The sequence below is a fragment of the Ovis canadensis genome, chromosome 3 (genome assembly GCF_042477335.2).
Source record: "Ovis canadensis isolate MfBH-ARS-UI-01 breed Bighorn chromosome 3, ARS-UI_OviCan_v2, whole genome shotgun sequence".
Classification (NCBI taxonomy): domain Eukaryota; kingdom Metazoa; phylum Chordata; class Mammalia; order Artiodactyla; family Bovidae; genus Ovis; species Ovis canadensis.
In genome coordinates, this window is record NC_091247.1 from 100,325,838 (window position 1) to 100,351,030 (window position 25,193).

The 25,193-nt window shown below is 47.7% G+C and overlaps 1 protein-coding gene across 3 annotated transcripts in view; it reads left to right on the plus strand.

The window, feature by feature from the left end:
• The first annotated feature begins 792 nt into the window (after window positions 1-792).
• RFX8 (regulatory factor X8) overlaps window positions 793-25,193 on the plus strand; it is a 52,096-nt gene continuing 27,695 nt past the window's right edge. For 2 of the 3 annotated variants that reach the window (XM_069580574.1, XM_069580575.1), the window contains exons 1-5: window positions 817-921; window positions 5,184-5,307; window positions 14,951-15,012; window positions 16,111-16,197; window positions 24,808-24,871. In XM_069580574.1, coding sequence (XP_069436675.1) covers window positions 848-921; window positions 5,184-5,307; window positions 14,951-15,012; window positions 16,111-16,197; window positions 24,808-24,871 — 411 coding nt within the window. In that variant the 5' untranslated portion in view covers window positions 817-847. Of the gene's footprint in view, window positions 922-5,183; window positions 5,308-14,950; window positions 15,013-16,110; window positions 16,198-24,807; window positions 24,872-25,193 lie in introns of all 3 variants that reach the window. The other variant, XM_069580577.1, reaches the window with a different exon arrangement.

Below are 25,193 nucleotides of genomic sequence, written 5' to 3' on the forward strand. Positions count from 1 at the left end.
CCTGAGAAGCGGGGTTAGGAGACAGCAAGCAGCTGGTCTCCCCAAAAGGGAGTAATTAAATAGTTCTTGAGGGAAGGACCGCTAAGGCAGGGCTGCAGGTCCAGGGACTCGTTTAGGGCAGGGGGCCTCACTAGGCTCCAGTTGGAGTCGCCCCCACCTCTCCTCCCTCCGATTCCCAGCACCAGAGGTTCTCACCCCAGGTCGAAGGTTAGCATCACTAACCTCTGAGGAGCTTATAAAAGTGAGTTTGAGCAGGCCTTCCCCTCAAACCCCAGACCCTCTGGGGGTGTCTCTTGGGAGGCTACATCTTTGAAACGTGCACAAGTAACTCCAAAGCGCAGTCAAGGTTGAGGACCACGGTTGAGGGATTCACAAGATGCCCTGACCTGACTTGAACTCGGTGCGTGCACTGGGTTTTGCGTGTTGCAACCTTGTTTGACTGGTTGGCAGGGGGAAGAGCGCCACGTGTATTTCTGTTCTACGGTCTTTAGATCCTGGGAGAAACGAGGACACCGCCCCCCAAACCGTCCCAGCAGGCACGGGGCGTGGCCCAACGCCACCACAGGCCCGGGGGCCTCCCAGACCGCCCCGCAGGACTACGCGTCCCCCCACTGCCCCCAGCAATCCCCCCACCCCGCGCTCTCCAGCCCTCCTCCAACCACGCGCCCCCCATGCGCGCCCCGCCCGCGAGGTCCCCCGCCCCTGCCCAGACCTCGCTGACCCCGCGCCCCCGCGCGCCTCCTCCCGACCCCCGCGCGCCCGGCTCTAAAGTAAACAGCAGGGAGCGGCGGCGGCCCGACGGTGCTGCTGCGGACTCGCCTCCTTGGAGCAGCGGGCGAGTCTAGCCATGGCCGAGGGCGTGCCGCCCTCCCGGTTGGGCGGCGCGGGCGGCCGGGGCCTGCACAGGGGCATCATCCAGTGGTGAGCGGCCTGGGGGCAGGGGGCTCCCGGCGGATGGGAGGGGAGGCGGGGGGGCGAAGAAGAGGGCACAGCTTCCTCCGCTACTGCCCCTGGGACCTCCGGCCAAGTGCCAGGGGCCACCGCCTGCGCCCGGGGCAGATAAAAGGCTCGAAAGGACAGCCGTTCACACGCAGGAAGGACCAGCGCTTTCTAATGTTGGTGGGATAGGTCTAGACACACACACACACACACACACAAAATCTGCCATTTGGGTTTCCCACCTGGGGGCTACTTTGTTGGTCTGCCAGACACACACACACCATGACCCACGGGGGTTTCCCACCTGGGAGCTCCCCGTCGGTCACACTTCCCTGCAGGAAGTAATCCAGCCCGCCCTCGAGGGGCTTGGTGGTGGGTCTGGGCTTCCATCTACATGGAGAGCACCCAGCTAGGCCAGGAGAGGAAGTGTGTTCTCTGACTGTGCCATTCTGCCTGGGAAGTTCTCTAATTTAAGGCAAAGCCGTTTTTTTAGCTCTAACAATGCACTCCACATTTGCTTGTGAAGTTCACTTCTGGCTATTTAAAGAGAGGAAGAAGAAACTGGAAGAAAAACACCACCAGCCCTTGGGACTGATGAACTCAAGGGTTTGTAGCTCTTCCTAAGTAGCAAAATAATTGAAACCAGCCCTAAAACCTTCGCTTTAGAAGGTGAACAATGAGTAGACAGCTGATTACTTCTCCTTTTAAGTTTTAAGGCGTATTTCTTCAGAAAGACTTTCTGAAAAGTTTCAGTGGGTGAGATAGAAAAATGAACAGTGTGTTTGTGATTGGAACCCAAAAAAGTCTTAATTGGTCACCCCTTTTCTCCAAAAGGCGATTCTTGACGTCTTTTCTCTGGCATAAGAAAGAAAATAAAGAGAATAAGTATTTTTTAATGTTTTAAAATAATTTTAAAATTTTAAAAACAATAACCACAGTACACACAGTATTTTCCAAGTGTTACAAGCAGGCCTCTGCTTCTTTCACACTTACTCAGGCCCCTCATCATATCAGCAACCTTCTTACAAAAAAGGGCTCTGAGGAGGCCGTTGTCAATTTTCAGGTCACCCTTTAGTCAGTTAGACTTTCTAGGACTGGAAAAAGTCTAGAGACTTGAGAGAATGATTCGAGATTCAAAAAAAATACCTGGAGCTTCTCCTAGGGTCTTTTGTAAACTGGTGGGATGCAGGCTGCCCACGAAGCTGGTGCCCTAAAGGCAGGATGGTGTTCAAGGCCTGTGTCGCCAGTTTTGCCCCCGCAGGCCTGGGATCCCTGGGTGGGGTTGCGCTCTTCAGGCTTGGGAGGGCAGGAGGTGAGGAGGGGCAGAGTTTCCCCAGGAAGACTGCTCTTTAGGCATCCAGTCTATGAGGTGCTAGAGAAGACTCTTGAGAGTCCCTTGGACTGGAAGGAGATCAAACCAGTCAATCCTAAAGAAAATCAACCCTGAATATCATTGGAAGGACTGATGCTGAAGCTCCCATACTTTGGCCACCTGATGCAAAGAGCAGACTCATTGCAAAAGACCCTGATGCTGGGAAAGACTGAGGGCAGGAAGAGAAGGGGATGACAGAGGATGAGATGGCTGGATGGCATGAAGAAGTTAGAACCCTTGTGCACTGTCGGTGGGATGTAAATTGGTGCAACCACTATGGAAAATTATAGCGAATCCTCAAAACATTGAAAAGAGAACCACCGTGTTATCCAGCAATTCCCCTTGAAAGCAGGGATTAGAACAGATATTTGTACCTCCATGTTCATAGCAGCGTTATGCACAATAGTCAGAGATGGAAGTAACCCAAGTGTCCATCAGTGGATGGATGGATAAACAAAATGTGGTCTATACATAATGCACTATTTTTCAGATATAGAAAGGAAGGAAATTCTGACGCAGACAGCAACATGGATGAACCTTGAAGACATTATGCTAAATGAAAGAAGCTAGTTCCCAAAGGATAAACACTGTGTGATTTCAGTATATGAGGCACTGAGAGGAGTCAAATGCGTTGAGACAGAAAGAAGAGTGGTGATCGGCAGGGGCTGGGGGGCTTCCCAGGAAGTGCTAGCAGTAAAGAACCTGCCTGCCAATGCAAGAACCTTGAAGAGATGAGAGTTCGATCCCTGGATCAAGAAGGTCCCCTGAAGGAGGGCACGGCAACCCACTCCAGCTTGCCTAGAGAATCCCATAGACAGTGTAGCCTGGTAGGCTACAGTCCGTAGGGGTCACAAAGAGTCAGACATGACTGAAGTGACTTAGTTCGCACACACACAGGCAAGGGCAAGGAATGGCCGGTACAGAGTTTTAGTTTTGTGAGAGAGCCAGAGTTCTCTGGATGGATGGTGATACACAACAAGGCACCAACAATTTCACAGTAATGAGAAGACAGTTAATGGCACTGAACTCTGCATTTTAAAATACGCTTTATGGTATATATATTTTATCAGAATTTTAAAAAATGAACAGTTAAAAAAACAAACAGAACCCCTCAGTTTGTAACAGAGCCAGCCTGGTGTCCTGGAGGATGTTAGAAGATGGCCTTTGCAGATGTAACCAGTTAAGAGGAACTCTCACTGGCCTTGGGGGCACTGGAGTGGAGCATCCATCCACAGCCGAGGAAGGCCAAGGGTTCCTGGCAGCTGCAGCAGCGAGGAGGGAAGGATGGAGCACATGCTCCCCCAAGCCTTAGGAGGAACCGACTTGGCTGACACCTGGTTTCTGGACTGTCAGCTTCCCCAACTGTGACAGCATACATTTCTATTGCTTAAAGCCACCTGGCCTATGGTAGTTTGTTACCTGAGGAAATCAAGACAGGGTCAAAGCTTCCCCCATCCCCATATGTTGACTTTCCTCCTTCCAGGAAGCAGATGGGATTAACAACTGTGGCCTGTAGTTTGCAAGGACCTCAGCGTGCCTCATCCCAGAAAATAAGCCGTAGGTCATCAATAAGAAAGGAGATGCATTGTTGGTAAAGTGTTAGTCACTCAGTCGTGCCCGACTCTGCGACCCCGCGGACTGCCACCCACCAGGTTCCTCTGTCCATGGGATTTTCCAGGCAAGGATACTGGAGTGGGCTGCCGTTTCCTTCTCCAGGGGATCTTCCCAACCCAGGGATCGAACCCGGGTCTCCTGCAGTGCAGGCAGATTCTTTACTGATTAAGCTACAAAGGAAGCCCACATTGTTGGTAAATTCCCTGCTAAAAAATGCTTCTGTGTTTAAAAACTGTGCTGGCTTCACCAAGGAGGGAAAGTCAGGGGTATGAATTGGGAGATTGGAATTGACCCATATATACTACTGATACTATGTATAAAATCGATACCTAATGAGAACCTACTGCATAGCAGAGGAAACTGTATTCAGTGGTCTGTGGTGACCTAAATGGGAAAGAAATCCAAGAAAGAGGGGACAGATGTATATGTACAGCTAGTTCTTTACCATCTGAGCCATCTAATTTTGATCCCTAGGTCAGGAGATCCCTGGAGAAAGAAATGGCTACCCACTCCAGTATTCTTGCCTGGAAAACCTCAGGGACAGAAGAGCCTCATGGGCCACTGTCTGTGGGTTGCAGCTAATTCTGCGTGGCTAGTTCACTTTGCTGTACAGCAGAAACTTATGTAACTGCAAATCAACTACACTCCAATACAAATTGATTTTAAAAATGAATCAAAATATAGTGGCTGTCCTAAGTCACTTGGGTTTAAAAGTTATGTAAACAACTGTTTCAGAGAAAGAGGGGGAGGGGAGGGCTGTGCATACATGTCCCAGGTCACAGGCGCATGGGGACCGGGAAGCCACATGAGCTCCAGCTGTCACCCCCAGGGGTGTTGACTCTGTGGGGGCAGGGGGAGTGGCCTTGTTTTGTGTCCTGGTGAGTAAATAATCCTCTGTGTCATAGTTACAGAGATCTTGGCTGCCACCTTTGTAAAGTTACATGAAGCAGTGTCTGCTGAACACAATAATTTGGGCTTCTTATTAATATGCCTGCACACCAAAAAGATATAAAAGCAACAATACTGCACCATGTTGGAAGTCTAACGTCACAATCAACTTATTGATACTTAACTCTGGGCTAAGCACAAAAGGGTACATTGCAGATACTGACAGATTAGCCATGGTGTTCATTCAGTAAACTAAGTATGTTTCATTTAGTTAGATCCACCCTTGTCTCTGACCCTTATGAAAGCATCCCCTTCTAGAATCACTGATGCCAGCCTCCTCTTCCTGCTCTTCCTCCCCGCCCCACCCCAGGTTGGTTGACAATTTCTGCATCTGCGAGGGATACAGTGTGCCTCGCTGCCTCATGTATGAGATTTACGTGGAGACCTGTAGGCAGAATGCTCAGAACCAAGTCAACCCAGCCACATTTGGGAAGGTATGTTGTGAAGATAAAAATACAGTGTCCACTGAGTAAAAAAGTATGCAAGTTATTAATAATCAATGAGGAAATGCTGAAGAGTCGGACACGACTGAATGACTTCCCTTTCACTTTTCACTTTCACGCATTGGAGAAAGAAATGGCCACCCACTCCAGTGTTCTTGCCTGGAGAATCCCAGGATCGAGGGAATCTGGTGGGCTTCCATCTATGTGGTTGCACAGAGTCGGACACGACTGAAGCGACTCAGCAGCAGCAACACCAAGTGGGTATAACCGGCTTCACCCTAGAAACCAGCCAGATGATTAGCCTACTTCCTCACACCTTCCCAAAGCCATCCCATCCTTTGTCCACACTTCATAGTGAGAGGCCAGGAAAGGGAAGGGTGGGGTTACATTCACCAGAGAGAATGCAGCTCTGGCAGCCCCAGAGACCCCCGGCGCTCAGCCAGGCTTGCTGGGTCATTGTTCCCTGCATAGACATGCCACATCTCAGGACCCCAGAAGCACTAAGAGCTGCCTTGTGAGGTCAAACAGCTGATCCTTCCCACAATTTGCTCATATCTAGAGAACTCTTGTGCTCTCAAAGGTTTCTTCTGGAGGTTAAGAGCTCTGTCAGGGGCTTTGTTTATACCACGCAATATGCAGCAAATGTTAGCACAAGAATGGCCCATCTGAGACCCTCTACATCCAAGAAATATTCATTGAGCAACTGCTACTTCAGCACTGTTTTAGATGCCGAGAGTACAGCAATTAACAGAGAACAGAGAGAAATTCCTGCCTTCACTGCACTTATTATTTTTTTAATTTAAATTTACTCTATTTATGTATTTATTTTGTCTGCACGTGGGCTTTCTGTAGTTGCAGCAAGCCAGGGGTTCTCTCTGCTTGTGATGCTCGGGTTTCTCAATGCAGGAGCTTCTCTTGTTGCAGAGCACAGACTCTAGAGTGCAGGCTCACTAGTTGTGGCACGTGGGTGTAGTTGGTCTGTGGCATCTTCCCGGATGGACCAAGGGTCAAACCCATATCCCCTGCCTTGGCAGGGAGATTCCTAACTACCAGTTCCTGTGTTTATTATTAGTATATTATAGTCGATGGTGGCAGATAAAGAATATAAAATATGTAGTTATTAGATTGTGTAAATGGAGAAGGTACTGGCACCCCACTCCAGTACTCTTGGCTGAAGAATTCCATGGACAGAGGAGCCTGGTGGGCTGCAGTCCATGGGGTTGTGAAGAGTAGGACATCACTGAGCTACTTCACTTTCACTTTTCACATTCATGCATTGGAGAAGGAAATGGCAACCCACTCCAGTGTTCTTGCCCGGAGAATCCCGGGGACGGAGGAACCTGGTAGGTTGTCTTTGGGGTCGCACAGAGTCGGACACGACTGAAGTGACTTAGCAGCAGCAGCAGATAGTGTAAATGCTGAGTAGAGTAGAAAGAGTTAAGGATCCACGTGTGTGTGCCTGTGTGTGTATGTATATGGATGTGTGTTAGGGGAAGGCCTGTAATTCGAGGGGAGGCAAGAAGTAACTTTTGAGTCCAAGCTTCCAGGAGATGAAACACTGAGTATGGGGCTATATGAGCAAAGAGCAGAGCAGGCAGAGCCAACGTCAAAGACGCAAGGCAGGAGGGGGCTGACACAGCAAGGAGGCTGCAGTGGTTGGAGGGCAGAGACCAGGGAGAGAGGATCAGAGGCTCAGCTCTGGCAGGTGGGAGAAGCCCAGGTGTGTAGGGGTCAAATCCTGGGTGTATTTGAAGGACAGCCAATAGGATTTGTTGATGGAAAGAATTAATAGAATCACAGAGCTTAATTGTTTTAGCAATAATAGCTTTCATATTGCTTCATATTTACTTTCAATCTGGTTTTCAAGAACAGACAGAATCTACTCAAAACAAGTTAACAGGATACTTTTGATTGTTATCATTTTTTAATTTTCTTTTGGCCGCACTGGGTCCTAATGGTGGCGGGGGGCTTATCTAATTGCAGCACTCAGGATTCATTGCCCTATGACGTGTAGGATCTTAGTTCCTGAGCAGGGATCGAACCTTCATCCCCTGCAATGGAAGGTGGATTCTTAACCACTGGACCACCAAAGGTCTTGAAAGGAGAACTTTTTTAGAGGGATATCTCATTTAATCCAATTGCAAGAAGTTTGACCAGACCTCATAGAATCTAATCTAGTACTGCCCAATAGAAATGTAATAGGAACCAGATATATAATTTTTAAATACTCTAGATTTTCCTCTTAAAAGTTTTTAAGGTGAAATTGATTTTATAAATTTTAAATTTCACCCCAAATATCCAAAATACTATCATTTCAAGATGGAGTCAGTATTTAAAACTCACTGAGTTGTTTTGTTCATTCTTCTTGCTAGATCTCAAAAATCAGATGCATTATTTTACACATAGTTGTTCAGTCACCTAGTCGTGTCCGACTCTTTGCGACCCCATGGACTGCAGCACACCAGGCCTCCCTGTGCCTCATCATCTCCCGTAATTTGCCCATGTTCATGTCCATTGTGTTAGTGATGCTGTCCAGCCATCTCATCCTCTGACACCCTCTTCTCCTTCTGCCCTCAATCTCTCCCAGCATCAGGGACTTTTCCAGTGAGTTGTCTGTTCGCATCAGATTACCAAAATACTGGAGCTTCAGCTTCAGTATCAGTCCTTCCAGTGAGTGTTCAGAGTCGATCTCCCTGAAGATCGACTGGTTTGATCTCCTTGCTCTCCAGGGTACTTCCAGGAGTCCTCTCTAGCACCGCAGTTCAAAGGCATTAATTCTTTGGTGTTCTGCCTTCATTACAGTCCAGCTCTCACAACCGTACATGACCACTGGGAAGACCATAGCCTTGACTGCATGGACCCTTTACATGTACAGCCCATCAATCAGACCAGCCCATTTCAAGTGCTCAGTGGCCACTTGTGGCTGCTGGGTCGCCTCTCAGACAACCTAGACTAGGTTCTGAGTCACCAGGCATCTCCTCTCTCCCTCTGGTGTGTCTGTAAACCACTATGATGCTGCTTCTCCTTCCAGGCCTGCTCCAGGCCCCATCCCAGAAGCCAGCGTCCTCCCCCAGTGTTACGGTTTCCCATGATGGCTGCTTGTATGGTGCTTGCTTTCCAAGATGCTTTACTTGACCTTCTGCCCCAGGCCCTGACTCTGTAATGATCTGCAGGCAAGAGAGGCCGGCAGGAAGGATGGGTGGGTGGGAGGAAACAGTTGGCTTCTTTAATGCTTGGTCTTGTGACAGCCGTCAGCCGAGGCAGGTAGCGTTAGAAGTCAAGGAACAAACCATGAGTGAGTAAGGTCAAGGTTCCCACAGCCTGCTATAACGCGGGGGCAGTTGACTTCATTATGGACTTCATTCAATTGACTTCATTCAGACTTCTTTCCACCTGTTATTCCCTCAAAAGTATCCTGTATTCCGAAAAGACCTTGGAGGTCACTGGTCTAACTGCATATCCAATGACCAGCCCTTCAAAGTCACCTCCAACTGGGAGCTTTGTATGAGAACAGAATGCCCTCTGGGGGCAGAGAGAGGCCTGGGACTCAGAGCTGTGAGGCGGCAGCGTGTTTCTCTGTGTCCGTTACAAGGAATTGACTCTTCCCCTGGGCAAACAGCCCTCCCCCAGGATCCGTGCTTGGCAAGCAGAGCACAGGCGGATAGAAAGCCACCTGGCTCCTTGCAGGCCTTGGGGCAGCTCACAGCCTGCAGGATCAGACCCCCACTGGAGCCCCCTAGCTGGTGCTGAAATGACCTGGGGATAAGGAGCCTGCTCACAGGCCACAGAGGTGTCAGTCCAGCCTCCCTCTGGCTTCTAGTCTTTCTTCCCTTCCTGTCTGCTGCCTTTCTCAGGGTTCCTCAGTGGACAGAGTGGAACTGGCTCCTGACATGCCCTCACTTTCCATCCACTCATGGCCTGATTCTCTCAGGTTCTTTTGTTCTTTTAAACAATATGATAAGCATCTGTGAAGCCACCACCCTATAGGAACCATGTGGCCAGAAACCCCTCTCCCTGCCTTCCCCAGCTCCTGGGAACCATCAACCCCTTCATCATTATCTTGCCTTAAACATATTTTTTTAATTTTGGGGGCTGCATTGTGCATTATGTGGGACCTTAGTTCCCCAACCAGGGATGGTACCCGTGCCCCTGCATCGGCAGCGTGGAGTCTTAACCACTAGACCACCACAGAAGTCCCTTTCTTGCCTTTTTAAAAAGAATCTTAGTACATTTATATCATTTCTTTTTTCCTTAAACTTCTGATCCCCTTAACCCATTTTGCCCATGCCCCACCCCTCCTGTGACCTCTGGCAGCAACCAGTCTGTTCTCTGTGATCAGTGAGGTTTTTATTTGTTTGGTTTTCGTTTCGCTTCTGTTTTGTCACTGTTTTTTAGATTCCACATATAAGCAAGATCATACCATCTTTGGCTTCCTCTGCCTGACTTATTTTATGGATTGCATTTCTTTCAAAAAGCCCAGTTTTCATTTTTGTGGCTTGACTTTTTTTGGAAGGAAATCATGCTATGTGTCATCTTTGGGGACTTGTCCACTTCCTCTTACATCAAGACTCCTCTACATCGTTTGACTGCTGTGTAATAGTTCAGTTGACTCGTTCGCTCTCCTACTGATGAGCATTTGGGTTGTTTCCCAATTTTGCTGTTATGAATATTCACATGTGTCTCCTCCTGTGCACGTGGAGCTGTTCTCTTGGGTGTGTGTCTGGGGGTGAATTTGCAAGCTGCTGGGTTATTTGACATCATTTTCTGAAATGATGGCTCCTGTTGGGCTCCCATTGAGAACCCATGGGCAATTCTGTGAATTCCAGTGATGTTTCCAAAGCACTGATATTCACTTCTCCACTGAATATTCTTGGCTCCCAACTTTTAACTTCCCTGCCCATTTGTTTCATTATGACTTCAATGTATTGGTGTTTCTCTTCAAAGATAGGTTCCCCAAGGGTACAACTCAGTGTCTCAGGAGGGCTCAGGACGGAGCTTTTATTTTTATTTTGTTTTACTTGTTTGGGTACTAACCCTTTTATCCTTCCCTGCCATTATGTTGGTTTCATTTAAAGCTTGTGGTCAGCAAAAGTTTTTTTTTTTTATCACTATTTTTAATCACCATTTTTTTTTACACACGAGTTAGAAGTAAGGTGGCTCAATGATGAAGAATCCATTTGCCAATGCAGGAGACACAAGAGATGCAGCTTCAATTCCTGGGTTGGGAAGATCCTCTGGGGTAGGAAATGGCAACCCACTCCTGTATTCTTGCCTGGGAAATCCCATGGACAGAGGAGCCTGGTGGGCTACAGTCCTGGGGGTTGCAAAAAAGTCGGACAACACCGAGAGACTGGGCACAGGCCTCCCAAAACTGCTTTGTAAACTGAAACACTCCAGATAAATAGAATGTCTTGTCCTTGTTATCAGATTATTGTCAAGCAGATGGGTGTTGGAACCCAAGAGTGGCTGTTTCCTTATTCCAAGTTGTAGCTTCTTAGTTCTGACCTGCTGAATCTTCTAGACTCAGAGTCATCCAGCTGTGTCAGCTGCTGAAGCTCACACGTAGCCCTCCCTCAATAAATCAAAAGTGATGTGGGCACGAATGAGGTGTTAGGCTCTGGAGCTCCCTGAATGTCTCTGGGTGAGGTCTTCCAACCCACCAGGAACTCCCCAGCTGTCTTATCATTCAGCCCACATTTTGCCCTTTCATCACTCAACATATTGGGACACTTCCTCTAAGGCTTTTGAGTCTGGGCATCCTGGCACTACAGCACTTTCCTTATCTGGCAGCCTTATCAGATGGGAGTGGGGTGACTTGAGCTTGACACATTTGGGCTCTGGATCATCCCTGCCTCCTTTTTTAAGAAACCTAAGGCTCCTGTTCAAAACCTCTCTTCAATTTCCTTCTCAGTCGTTTCTCATCCAGGGTGGTCCCACTGCAGTGTTCCAAAGAAAGTGTTAAAAAGAGCCTCCGGTATGATCGCGGGCATTTGTCCAGTGTTTTTGATCTTCCGACTTCCTTTCAAATCCATCCCCCAAGACACTGGGGTCCTGGCTTTCAGTTCCTGTTGGGAATTTGCCCAAAGAATGAGCCAGTTCAGTGGTGCTGGTCTTGGAAAGGGACTCTGAGTTGCTGAATCTGTGACTCAAAGAAGGGAGAGGAAGGGGAAAAGGATGTGATCCCAAAGCTTGTTTACAAGAGAAATAGCAAAATACCCACTTCTCACTTCCTGCCTCTTCCCCTGGGAATGGAGTTGATTCCAGGTTCCACACAAGTTCCTGTGCAGATGTTGGGGTGTTTCTTGCTCTGCTCCACAGTCCCGGGTACATGACGGGTCATCTCACTCCCAGTGCAAGTAACAGGCTTACGAGGATGAGGAAACTTCCCAAACGCTGACTTCATTTTTTTTAAAGTAACATTTCCTGATGCTTTTCTGATTATGAAATAATACATTCCCTTAATAGAAAATGTGGAGATCAAGAAACGTGTACAAAATAAGAAGGCAAATGTTGGCCGTGGCCTCATTGTCCAGAAATGCAGCCTGACCTCCCTAGAAATGTTGGGTAATACAAAGCCCCATTGTCATTCTGGTTTACCAAAGGGTACCTGTCTAACAAGGTCCAGCCGCATGTGACATCCACACACTCTGAGTTAAAGTGGAATGGTTTCCCCAATCCTCCAGCAAGGTTTCTCATGAGCAGACTACTAGGAATGGGGACCTCCTTTTCCTCCCTCCCCTCTCCCACCACCTCTCTGGGTTTTGGGAGAAGTAAAAGTGGACAGAAAATTTCTACCACACTTCTTCACATTTGGGGGCTAGGCAGACCCTTGTCTCCTGGTCCCCCAAGGGGCTTTTGCAGAGCAACCCTTGAGAATGTTCTAGAATGCATCCCTGGCTTTAGTGAATGACTCATTCCAAAGCCTGACTGCCCATCCTGGGGCCTTGCTAGGCAGAATCTGGGCCTTCTCACCTGTCAGCTCTGTTTTTTTTTATGATTTTTTTTTTTAATATGGGCCATTTTTTAAAATTTTCTTAAAAGTTTTTTATTGAACTTGTTACATTAATGCTTCTGTTTCATGTTTTGGTTTTTTGGCAACGAAACATGTGGGGTCTTAGCTTCCTGACCAGGAATCAAACCCACATCCACTGTATTGGAAGGTGAACTCTTTACCCCAGGACTGCCGGGGAAGTCCCCTACCTGTCAGCTCTTTATCACTTGTGGCCAGCGTCTGGCTGTGGAAACTTCTCAGCCATTTTTGTCTTGAACAGGCTGTGGGTGTGTTGGAGGCAGGGCAGCGACCACACTCCTCAGCCTGCCCCCAAAGCCACTGGCCAGCTGTCTCTCATTGACTTGGAGTCCTGTACCCAAGCCAGACGTTGAACGCAGGGGCCTCAACATCAGTCCTTGATGCTAATTCTTGAATCTTCTTCCCCAGGGTCTGAGGTAATTGCACTACCCCATCCTACCCACTCTTCACAGGTCAAGGGGTGATCTGAGGGAGCTCTGAGGGAGAGGCTCTGAGGGAGCTGTGAGCAAGATAAGGTCTGCAGGAGTGCTGAGAGAGCAAGGCTCTGAGGGAGGGAGGGCTGGCTGAGGGAGCCAGGCTTTCAGGGAGCTCTGAGTGAGAGGGTCTGAGGGTCTGAGGGGGCTCTGATCCAGAGACTCTGAGGGAGTGCTGAGAAAGGGAGGCTTTGAGGGAGCTCTGATCCAGAGAGGCTCTGAGGGAGCCCTGAGTAAGACAGGGTCTGAGGGGCCAGTGTGGGAGAGAGGCTCTGAGGGAGCAAATCTGGGGGAGCACTGAGGGAGAGAGAGTCTGGGGGAGCACAGCTCTGGGGGAGTCCTGAGGGAGCACGGCTCTGGGGGAGCTGGAGTGAGGGATGGGCTGGTGGTCTGAGGGGGCTCTGATCCAGAGAGACTCTGAGGGAGCACTGAGCAAGAGAGGGTCTGATGGTCTGAGGGAGCTGTGAAAGAGAGAGACTTTGTGGGATCTCTTAAAGAGGGACTTTTTTGAGACAGCTTTGATTGAGGGAAGCTCAGAGGGAGCCACGATGAAGAGGCGTCAGGGGAGCTCTGAGTGAGGAAGGGTCCTTGGGAGCTCTGAGTGGAAAAGGGTGTGAGGGTGAGGGAGCTCTGGAGGTTAGTTGGTCGGAGCTAGTTCTGAGGAAGAGAGGGTCTGAGGGAGCTCTGAGTGAGGGGGAGTCTGAGGCAGCTGTGAGGGAGGGAAGCCCTGAGGCTCTGAGGGAGGGAGCTTCTGAGGGAGCCTCTGAGGGAGCTCTCCTGTCAACGGTTTCATGTCTGTTGCGGTTCTCCTTCCTTGATTTGGCCTCATGACTTTGATGTTAATTGTGCCAGACCGAAAGCAATTATACTCCAATTAAAATATATGTAAAGTGAATAAGGAAAAAAAATAACGTTCCAGACCTGCCCTCCTCTCCCTTTCTGTGCCTCCACACCCGGTCCAGCGGGGCGAGCGGAAGTAGGGGAGCCTTCCTGTAGGAAGAGACAGGCAGGAGAAATGTTTCATGACATCCAACCCTCCCACTTGGAAGCTGAGAATAAAAGAGAGAGGAAGGCAGACCCAGAGACATAGAGAATATGGAAGAAATCATTACATGGCCGCCTGGAACATCCTGCCCTCCTGCTCTGTAGTTTTGTAATTTTACCAGAATACAGGATTTCCCTTTCCAACAGTCATGCATTTGGATACTGTGTTTGTCACAGACCTTTAGACAGAACAAACTTCTGGTTTTTAAAAAATATAATTGGTAATAGATATCATATCAGTGCTAACAATGTACATCAGAAAGATAGTGTGTAGGGAGGGAGGTGGGAGGGAGGCTCAAGAAGGAAGAGACGTGTATACCTATGGCTGATCCATGTTGATGTTTGACAGAAACCAACACAGATACTGTAAAGCAATCATCCTTCAATTAAAAATAAGTAAAATTTTTTTAAAAAAAGATAATGGGGATGGGGACTTCCCTGGTGGTCCAGTGGTTAGGACTCTGCCTTCCCAATGCAGGTTTGATCCCTGGTTGGAAAACTTAAGATTCCACAGCCACTTGGCATGGCCAAAAATAAATAAATAACTGATGGGGAGATGAAACATTGAGTCAGAAGTAGCTCTCATTTAATATTTTGTAACATTTGCTAGCCAAATCTTTCAAATGAAAAGTAAATGAATAAATTTTAAAATGCCAATCACATTGGAAAAAGGAAAGTAGCATGATGGACTGTTTTGCAGTGTTAGTAATGCCCTGGTTTTAGAGGATTTTTAATGACAAGGGGAAATGTTTACAGTACAAGGTAGGGGAAGAAAGTGGAAAGCAGAGCTGCTGACACAAGAATTGTGACGATGCCAGTATTTCCAGTGTAGACTTGCAGAATCCACTCGCACAGCGAGGCTTTGGGAAAAAGTCAGGAATGAGCTGCGTTGGAGTTTACATGGTGGTTTCCTTGGAGTGCTGTGTTTTCTTCTTTATACTTGTCTGATTATTCCATATTTCATTTATTTATATTTTCTTTATGATTAGAAAAGAGGGAATACAGTTTAAACATGGCAAGAGATGAAGCTGAAAGTTCTATTTCTAAAGTTTAAAATTGCAACTTTAAATCTAACTTATTCTTTTAGCTCGTGCACTTGGTTTTCCCTGATCTTGGCACCCGGAGGCTGGGAACAAGAGGCAGTGCCAGGTAGGTTGATCGTTTTGGTTTTATTCTAAATGTTAAAAACACACATTTTGAAAAATCACAAAATGGATGATCAAAAAGTGCAAAACTAAACAAACTATAAATATCAAGTCTTCCCAAAGAATTTCCATAATTAAATGAAATTCCCAGTGCCTGGTACAATTCAGATGATGCCAGAACTGAATTTGAGTCTCTGTTTTCTCAAGAGATTGTGTTAAAGTAAAAAGTCACAGTGTATTTTTCTGTTTCAACACTTTCAGTGTTTAGACATGTAAATGTCTAATAGTTAAGTAATGATAGCCCTAGAACAATAAAACTATTTTAATTACTCTTTGAACTAAAATTGCTAAGTGTTCCATCTAATTCACATATTTGAATTATATTCAAGAAACCAAGGTACCCAGGTGATATTTTTAACACAAAAGGAAATTCCAGCATTATCGGGTGCATCCTGTTACAATTATCACTGTTATCATTGTTACTTGTTGTTTGTTTTAAATCAAGAAAAGTCAGGAGAAATCAGTGAGAGCCAGAAATCACTAAGAAGGGACAGAAGCCAAGTTAGGGAAGGACTTGCCACCCATGAAGGAGTTGAAGGCATGGGAAGTGTTTGCCAAGTTAAGCATTGGGCAATAGTTAATTTGAAAAAAAAAGTTTGTTGGGCTGCTATGAGCCCATACAAGCTGCTGCCTTTCCTGGGCTTAGCAGAGGAGGAACCAAACTTCCTTCTGGGGGTTTGAGAACCTGAGTCCATTCAGCAGAGGGAACACTGGCCTTGGTCTGCATTTCTTTGAGGTCAGTGGCAGAGATGACAGGAGGCTTTCCCTGTGGCATCCCTCAGATTCAAGTGTCATAAGTCGGGAAAGCAGAGGAGGACATACACGTACTTGCTTCAAAGCCGATGCGTGTGAGATAGTATGAAATGGTCCACCTACCAGAGCCTGGTCAGGCTGAATGACTGACTAGCTTTTCCTGCTAAATGGGGTCAATGATGAAACCCAGAGAACAGCTCTAAGTCTTCCTTGGCTAGTCTGTCCTGTCTCTTCTCTAAAACCCACTTAGTGATTTGATACCATCTTTAAGACCGTGTTTATTTTTCAGGTATCATTACGATGGAATCTGTATCAAGAGAAGTTCTTTCTTCTATGCCCAGTATTGCTACCTTCTGGGTGAAAAAAGGTGCCCCAGGTTAGTACCTGTCACTTAGGTATTTTGGTCTTGGTCATAGCCTGATTCCTATTAGGACCATTGGTACTTGCTTTGACTTGAATTGGCTCTTTGAAGCATGCACGTCACATCAGCACACCTCTGACATGGACAACGTCAATCTCTGGCAACATCGTCTGCCAGAGAAACGTGTACCGCATTCATTTCCTCAGTTATGGATCATTTTCATCATCATCTCAACAGCCAGGGCCATTTTGCACCATCTTTGTTCTTCTCCTCTGTCAAATTTGACAGAATTGGCCACGTCCTTCTTGAAATTTCCTTTAGCCCTCAGGACTCTGAGTCATCCAGTCCCTTCCCTAGAATGAGCCCTTCTTGGTCTCCTGACCTCTCCCCTCCCCACCAGGACAGGCATCTCCCAGATACCGGGCGCTTCATCATTAATGATGCTTTTCCTACGCTTTGACCCCAGGACACCGCCTTCTTTTCTTTCACCTGCCGCTCCCTCCATGGACGAGTCCTCCTTCTGAATCACTTCTCCTGCTCCTCATCTCACCCACCCCGAGGGATGTTCTATTTGGCCATCTCCTGGACGTTTCCATGCAGAGGACCCATTGGCCCCTCCCACTGAAGATGCAGAACTTTAACTTCATTCTCTCCCTCCCGTCACCTCTGCCTCGTGACACCCTCAAATCCCAAGAGATAGAACCTATGCAGAGGGTCACCCCAGAGCCCTCCCTGACTCCCCAGGTCACAAGTCCTGTTAATTCTCCTCTCCTGGATCTCCTGATGGCTCTTCCTGGTTACAGATGTTTCCTGTGTGTCCTCGTCATCTCACATCAAGATTATTTTCATGGGTCCTGTGTAAGCTCCCTCCCTTCACCTCACCACTGTCTGAACACAGCCATGAGACTAACCTGCCCCTAGTTCTTCAGTTTTCCTCTCTCTTGCTTGGAAATCTCAGGAGCTTGCTCTTACCTCCTGTGTAGAGCCTACAGCCCCCTCTTCCCAGACTGGTGACCGTCCCCAGCTCCTTCGGTAGGCACTTCTCATCCATGTTGCCAGTTCCTCCCGAATGCACAGCCTTGGTTTCAGCCATGCTCGCTTTGCTCTGAGGACATCAATCAAATGCGTGTCTGTCTTGGCTCCCCATCATCCCATCCTTGCAAGACGTCATTCCTTCTCTCTCAGTCCAGCTATCCGTCCAACCGCTTGGATGAATCCCCAGGGAATTACAGAGTGGGGAGCAGGGGGGCGGAAACCATCTCAAAGGGTTCCATACTGTGTGATTTCGTTTATAAAACATTTTGAAATGACAAAGTTTTTTCTTCCTTTCTAGTTGAAGGGTAGTTGATTCACAATGTTGTGTTAGTTTTCAAGTGTAGAGCAAAATGATTCACACACACACACACACACACACACACACACGTTTTCATATTCTTTTCCATTATGGTTTATCACAGAATATTGACTACAGCTCCCTGCGCTCTACAGCAGGACCGTGTTTATCCACCCTGTATATAATAGTTTACATCCGCTGATCCCACCCCCCAAATCCATCCCTCCCCCACCCTCCTTGTCTTTGCGTCAAGCCTGTTCTCTATGTCTGTGACCCTGTGTATGTCTTGTGGATTTGTTTGTTTGTGTCATATTTCAGGTTCCACAAATAAGTGATATCATGTGATATTTGTGAAATGGCAGAATTTCTGGAATGGAGGACAGCTTCCTCCTTGCTGGGAGTTAGGAACGTTGGGCTGAGGGAGCAAGAGATGGTGCAGCCACCGTCACCTTGTGATGAGACACGCACTGTCTCAGCCGCGGTGCCGGAGGCAAGCGTTTCCATAGGCGAGCTACATGCCCACATGCAAAAATGAGTTTAAGTAAGACTTGGGAAATCCGAGTGAGATCAGTGAATTTGTATCAGTGTCAAAACCCAGATTGTGATATTGTACTCGAGTTTGGCAGGATGTCACCATTGGGGGAGATCAGGCAGAGGTAAAATGGAGCTCTCTGAATGATTATTTTATTTTTTATTGGAGTATAATTGCTTAATAGTGTTGTGTTGGTTTCTGCTGTACAATGAAATGAGTCAGCCATAGGTATTCATATATCCCCTCCCTCTTGGACCTCCCTCCTTTCCCCTCGCCCCATCTCCACCCCTCTAGGTCATCACAGAGTGGAGTCAGAAAAAGAAAAACAATACCGTATATTAACACATATATGTGAGATCTAGAAAAACGGTGGTGATGAACCTATTTGCAGGGCAGGGGTAGAGACACAGACATACAGAACAGACATGTGGACACAGCAGGGGAAGGGGAGGGCGGGGTGAACTGAGAGAGGAGGACTGACGTACAGATACTGTATGTGTGTAAAACAGACTGCTGGCGGGGGGGCCTGCTGTTAGCGCAGGGCGCTCAGCTCGGGACCCTGAGTGATTTCTTACCCCTGCTACCTACATTACAAATCATGAATCAAGCCTGACCCTTCAGTCCAGGAAAACACGTGATGGCAGGTCCTAGGAAGTGGCCAGTCTTCTGCCAGCGTCTTCTGCTGGCGTCCATTCCCGCTTCGGCAGTTAGAGTCCAGATTGTCCCTGAGTCTCAGAGCCCTCCTCACTCTGGCCTGTGTGTGTGTGTGTGTGTGTGTGTGTGTGTGTGTGTGTGTGTGTGTTGGGGGCCGGGGGGCTGGACAGGTAGCACAGATGTTCACCTGTGCCCTAACCAAGCACTCCCCCTCTGTCCTCACACACCTGGAAGTAGGCAGGTCGCTGTGTCCGCCCAGGGCACACCCTCAGGTCCCGCTGTTAGAGCTCACTTGCATTCAGAACCCGGAGGGGATCCCCCAGCCAACCACAGACCAGCATCTTCCTTGTTCCCCAGAGTGACGGCTCCAGTGAGCCAGGCGCTTCTCTGAGGGTGCAGGCAACTGAGGTCTGATTAGCACTTTCCTGCTAATATTTGCCTCAGGAAGGAAAAGGCATCTGGATTTTTCAAGGGCATCTTGTGTTGTGTTTTTTTTTTTTTGTCTGGACCTCATGTTAAGGAAAGAAATGGAAACCTCGGATGAGAGCATCAGCATAGAGATTTGGCTGGGAGCCAGGCTGGTGGCTTTAAGGGACTCTGGGGGTTTTTCACTTTCTCATCACTGCCACCACCAGGCACTGCAGAAAAAGCAGGTAATCTAATTACAATCAGTTTAGTCTTGAGATAAGCCCCTGTCTCCTCCTTGTCTCCTCATACCATCCCTCAGAGCCCTTTCAGATGAGAAACTCTACTGTCAGCTCTCTGCCACCACCCACCACGCCCTGTCCCTGACGCCAGCGGCTTAGCAGGAGGACAGGATCCCTAGCCAGGGACATCTTTCACTGGACTCCTCACAGGCGGCCCAGGAGCAAGCAGCCCGGGAGCCCCGGCGTCTGCAGCGTCTGTTTTCCCTGGAGGTGAGGGCGGACCGGGGTGGACGACCATGTTGTGGTGGGTCCCACTGAAAACTGCTGAGGCAGTGTTTCCAAGAAGAGACCAAGATTTGATCTGCAAAACCAACGAGCAGCTTGAGGCTTTTTTTTTTTTTTTTTTTTAGGAAAATGACTATAAATATGCAGCGTGTGCCAGATGCAAAGGAGCCCTTTCCTAACTCCAGGGTACTCCTGCCCTGCTCCCCTCTCCAGGGTAACATCTTTATACAGGGAACAGACCTCCCCAGATCCCAGTCTTGTTTAGCTGGCAGCCGGACTGAGCTCTGGACCAAGGTCTAAGCGCTGACCTAGAAATTCTTGGAGGATGGAGGCCAAAGTATAAAATGCTCTGTTATCGTCAGGGGAAGGGGAGGGAAATGGAGAGAGAGTGTGTGTCGTCGTCACATCTAGAGAAACAGCTCTGCTTAACGTGTTTATTCTCTACCTCCTAAACACCATTCCTGGCTGACATATCACAAGGAAAACTTTGTCATTTTCCAAATAGATGAGACCCTGGTCTATCTAATGTGACTTCTGAGATTAGTGGGACAGAGGCCCAGGTTTCTCTCAGGACATATGAAAACTAGCCCTTGCCCTCATCTGTCCCCCAGTCCACACACACGCACACACACAAACACACACACTGACACACACACACACACACACACTCACTCAGCTTTTCCAACTTAGCATATTAAAAGCCTGTAAAAAGCTTCTAAAATTGGGCCTTCCTGAGTCACGCCTGCCTTTGTTTTCTGTGCCTTTGTTCCTCTGCCAGCTCATGAACTCAGGGGGCTGCCTGGCAGCCTGCAGAACCCAGGACCTTGGGTCCATGGCTGGCTGGTTGTGCCCAAGGGAGCAGAAAGGCTCCGGTTTATCTTTCACATTCATCACCCTGGGAGGGCGAGTTCAAGGGAGCCGTCAGCCAAGCGACCGTGGGCACCACAGACCCAGAACATCTCGGTGACTCTGTGGAGTCTTTCCCGTGGAGTCCATGTGGCCCCAGCGCCTGCAGGAGATAAACCCTCCTGGGGCCAGCCCTCCCCTCACAGCAGGGCTCTGCTGAGTCCCTGGCGGCCTCCTCCTCAGGTATAATCAGGGGTCCAAGTTGCAACCCGCACTTGGGCCGTGTCCACCCTGTGCTTTGCAAGGCTGGTTGGAACTTGTTAAGGTGTTTTGTTTTTTTTAAAAAAAATAGGCATTACCTGGTTGTTGTCTAGCAGCTCACAAAACATAGGTGTGGAGGATCCCGCCCTGGACTGCACCCTTGCTGGGGGGAGATTTGAAAAGCAGATGAAGCTCCCAAACCATCTCACCTGTTCAAAGCACCCTTCACATTCTCCTCTCCAGCCCAGACGCCCAGACAAGGTGGCATGCCATCTGCCGAGGAGGCCTGGCTTCCGGTTGCTGTTTTCCCTTGTGAACGATAGACTTTCAGCAGTTTCAAAGGTGTCCCGTTAGATCATCATTTTGTAATTAAGTTGCCCATAAAAATCTAATGGGAATAGAGTTAAGCAATGTAAAAGCAACAGCCCCCAGCACAGAAAATAAGGAATCCACGCTACTCAGCCACACTCAGCCAATCCAGTTTAAAAAGAAGGCTGTTCTTCCTAAATGGGAAAAGAATGAAAAAGAGTAGATATATGTATGTGTATAACTGAATCCCTTGGCTACACGCCTAAAACTAAGTCAACTTTGTTAATCAACTATGTGCCAATATAAAATAAAATAACCAGTGAGGACCCACTGAATAGCACAGGGAACTCTGCTCAATATTAGTAATAAGCTAAATGGGGAAAGAATTTGAAAACCAGTAGACACATGTATATGTGTGTATATATGTATGTCTATAAAACTGAATCACTTCGCTGTATACCTGAAGCTAACACAACACCGTTAATCAGCTATACTCCAATATAAAATAAAAATTTTTTAAGTTGCTCTTTTCCACTTTGTTTCAAAACCCTCTCATCTTCCTTTGCCCTCCTCGTGTACATTATTCATTATCACACATACGTGTGTCTTACAGCAGTGGTCCCCAACCTCTTTGGCACCAGAGACCAGTCTCATGGAAGACAGTTTTTCCATGGACTGAGGTGGGAGATGGTTTCGGGATGGTTCGAGCGCGCTGCATCTCCTGTGCACTCTATGTCTATTATTATTGCATCAGTTACACCCCGGGTCATCCAGCATTAGCTCCCGGAGGTTGGGGGACCCCTGTCTTAAAAGATGGAAGCGTGGAAGAGGAGGTAATAGTGATGAAGATGTGAAGTCAGAGCTGGGTTTCTGGCTCTGGGAATTGTTTCTTGTTTCCTGTACGTAACTGGGGAAAATAATGAATTATTATCCGCTACCTACTGGATCGTTGTGAGGAGTAAGGGGGAGTGAATAAGGCACTCAGCGATGCATAAATGCTCAGTACATTTTAGTCATTAGTGTCATTGTCTATGTGCTTAGTGTGATCAAAAGTATATTAAGTAAAGCTTTTTGCAATCATAAGACCTATCCTGATATGAATACATACATTGACTATTTAACTTGAGATGTAAAAGTATCAAGTTGATAAAAAAATTAAGTGGGAAAAAAATATATCAAGTTGAGAGGCTTCCCTGGTAGCCCAGTGGTTAAGACTCTGAGCTCCCAATGCAGGGGGCACAAGTTCAGTTCCTGGTTGGGGAACTAAGACCCCACATGCAGCATGGCACGGCCTAAAATTTAAAAAACAAGTTAAGGGTGTCTTGCCCAAGTTCATTCCCTGGGTCAGGAAGATCCCCTGGAGGAGGGAAATAGCCACCTACTCCAGGATTCTTGCCTGGAAAATCCCATGGACCGAGGAGCCTGGTGGTCGCAGGGTCAGACACAACTGAGCAACTAACACACACTGCTAACCAAAAACAGAGTCGTTGATTCATGTTCTTTGAGTAAAAATGGAAATGAAGTCCTTCGACGATGAGAAGATGAAACACCTTCCCTCCGCAGTCTGAGGCTGAACAAGTCCGGGACGTGAATTCGGTTTTATTACATTTTTATCTTCTTACCTTTGTGCTTGCTTCACGTTGTTGTTTCACTGCTGTTAGGGTGATTTGCAAGGGCAAATGATGATGCCAAAATGATGCAAACGAAAGTCTGGATTAATGACAAATGATGTCAGAACCTGAGAATGTGGATGCAAATTGTAGTTAAGCTAGAAGAAAGTTGTATGCCAGAAAGCGTATTAAGCTAACACAACACTTGAGATTTTCCGAGGAAAGGAAAAAAAAAAAGGCTGAGTCGTGTGGCATATAATGATGTCCAGCCCTCTTACGCTGGACCCTTTTTAGCCAAATTGATCGTAAAAGCTAATTAAAGTCAAATGTGTTTTTTATGTGTCTACACTGAAGCAGACAGTCTGCAGGACCCAGGAGGGACCCTGACCTTCCTCTGACCTCCTTTGTGAGGCTGGGAGAATCCTCTAACCTTGGTGCACCCCCTGGAGACTCTGAGCGAAGGTTACAGGCTCTGGGGGTTGGAAAAGTTCTTTTAGTGGTGGGAGATTGTTATTGTTTAGACGCTAGCTGGTATCCAACTCTTTGCGACTCCATGGACCATAGCCTGCCATGCTCCTCTATCCATGGAATTCTCTAGGCAAGAATACTGTAGTGGATTGCCATTTCCTTCTCCAGGGGCTCTTCCCAACTAAGGGATGGAACCTACCCCTTCCTTCCCCTTCATTGGGTGGAAAATTGAGGCTCTCAGAGCTCAAGTGGCACTAGAAAGAGCAGCCAAGGATACCTGTTCTGTTGTGGAGTTAGCTGCCGCCTCCTTCCCAGGCTGGCCCTCCCTTGTCCCCCAGCAGTTAAATCTTAACCGCCTGGGCCCTGCCTGTGAGGACAGCCCACAGGGAAGCCGAGTGACCTCTCCGGGCCTCTCACCTCCAGGTAACTCCTGCGCCCTGGCTTTGTTTCTGTTGTGGTGATTTGACACCTATTTTGTTGTTGTTCAGTCACTAAGTCGTATCCGACTCTGCAACCCCATGGACTGTAGCTCAGCAGGCTTCCCGGTCCTTCAGTATCTCCCGGAGCTTGCTCAAATTCATGTCCATTGAGTCGGTGATGCTGTCTAACCATCTCATCCTCTGTCGCTCACTTCTGCTGCTGGGGAGTTGGCTCTTTGCATCAGGTGGCCTAAGTATTGAAGCTTCAGCTTCAGTATCAGTCCTTCCAGTGAATATTCAGGGTTGATTTCCTTTAGGATTGACTGGTTTGATCTCCTTGCTGTCCAAGGGACTCTCAAGAGTCTTCTCTAGCACCACAGTTTGAAAGCATCAGTTCTTCAGCGCTCAGCCTTCTTTTATGGTCCAGCTTTCACATCCGTACGTGACTGTTCGAGAATGGACTGACCCAAACCTAAGATCAAGGGAGAGCTCCTGGGACTTTAGAGAGGCTTGGAGGGGATGAAGGACCTTCCTGCGTGAGATGAATGCCATTTTCCTCCACTTCCTTCTGACCACCACCATCCCAGGCCATCCCTGCCTTGAAGACCATGCACTTGCGTCCAGAAGCAGAAGCAGAGTGTTGGTCTGCTACCTCACACCACATGCGCAGAACTGAATCTATTCTCCATGATGTATAGAATCTTCTCTCCAAGGTGACATGTGAACCCACTTGCTGTGGTGACATGGACCTTACATATTATTCCTTCTCAGTTTCCCTGTTCTGTGAAAGTGCCCTGCCCCATCCATTGACTCAGAAGATATTATCATTTCTAAGTTGATCATTTTCAAAGCTCCAAATCAGAAAATAGAAGACCTCATCTGCATAATGATTTTTCTTTTCTCACCAGAGCAAGTTCTAAGCATGAGGATATCATATTCTTGCTTCTGAAGGGAATAAACTTTTAAAAATAAATTTGTGGTTGTCACAGTTATACAAACGAATTTAAAAAAACCTTAAGCAGGTGATAATCAGCAGTTGTGGAGAGAAACTTGGAGGAGGGTTTTGAAATCAAAGTTGTGTGTGTGTGTGTGTGTGTGTGTGTATGTGTGTGTGCTGTGTGCTCAGTCGGTTCCGATTCTTTGCAACCCTATGGACGGTATTCCCCACCCAAAATAACCTCACTGCAAAAGAACCTTTATGCCTGAGCTCAGAAATAAGGGTCTAACTAAAATTCTCTCTCTCTTATCTGTTATGTCACAGTGGAGACATTGTTGCCTTTGAAAAGTCTACTAATTATAACCGCATTCTGGAAGAAGAAGGAGCAGTGAGTGTTGAATAAAATAGATGTGCTATGATAGACCCTGAAATATTCAGTAATTGTTGAATTAGATGCAATTATTTTCTTGGGTATAATGTTATTACGGGCAGCCCTTAGCCACTCACCCCCCTGATCCTCAAGGTGATTCTGGCTGGTAATGAGGGAGCATCAGGTGAGGAGGAAGCTGGTGGCTGCTCTCAGTGAGCGCAGTGCCCGTGGGACACAGGCGGGGTGGCGCTCCTAGCCCTCAGGGTAGGGCGGGCAGTTCAGAAGACCTCTCTGTCCTCCTGTGGCTTGTAGACAAGGGCCTACTGCAAACCCACATGGA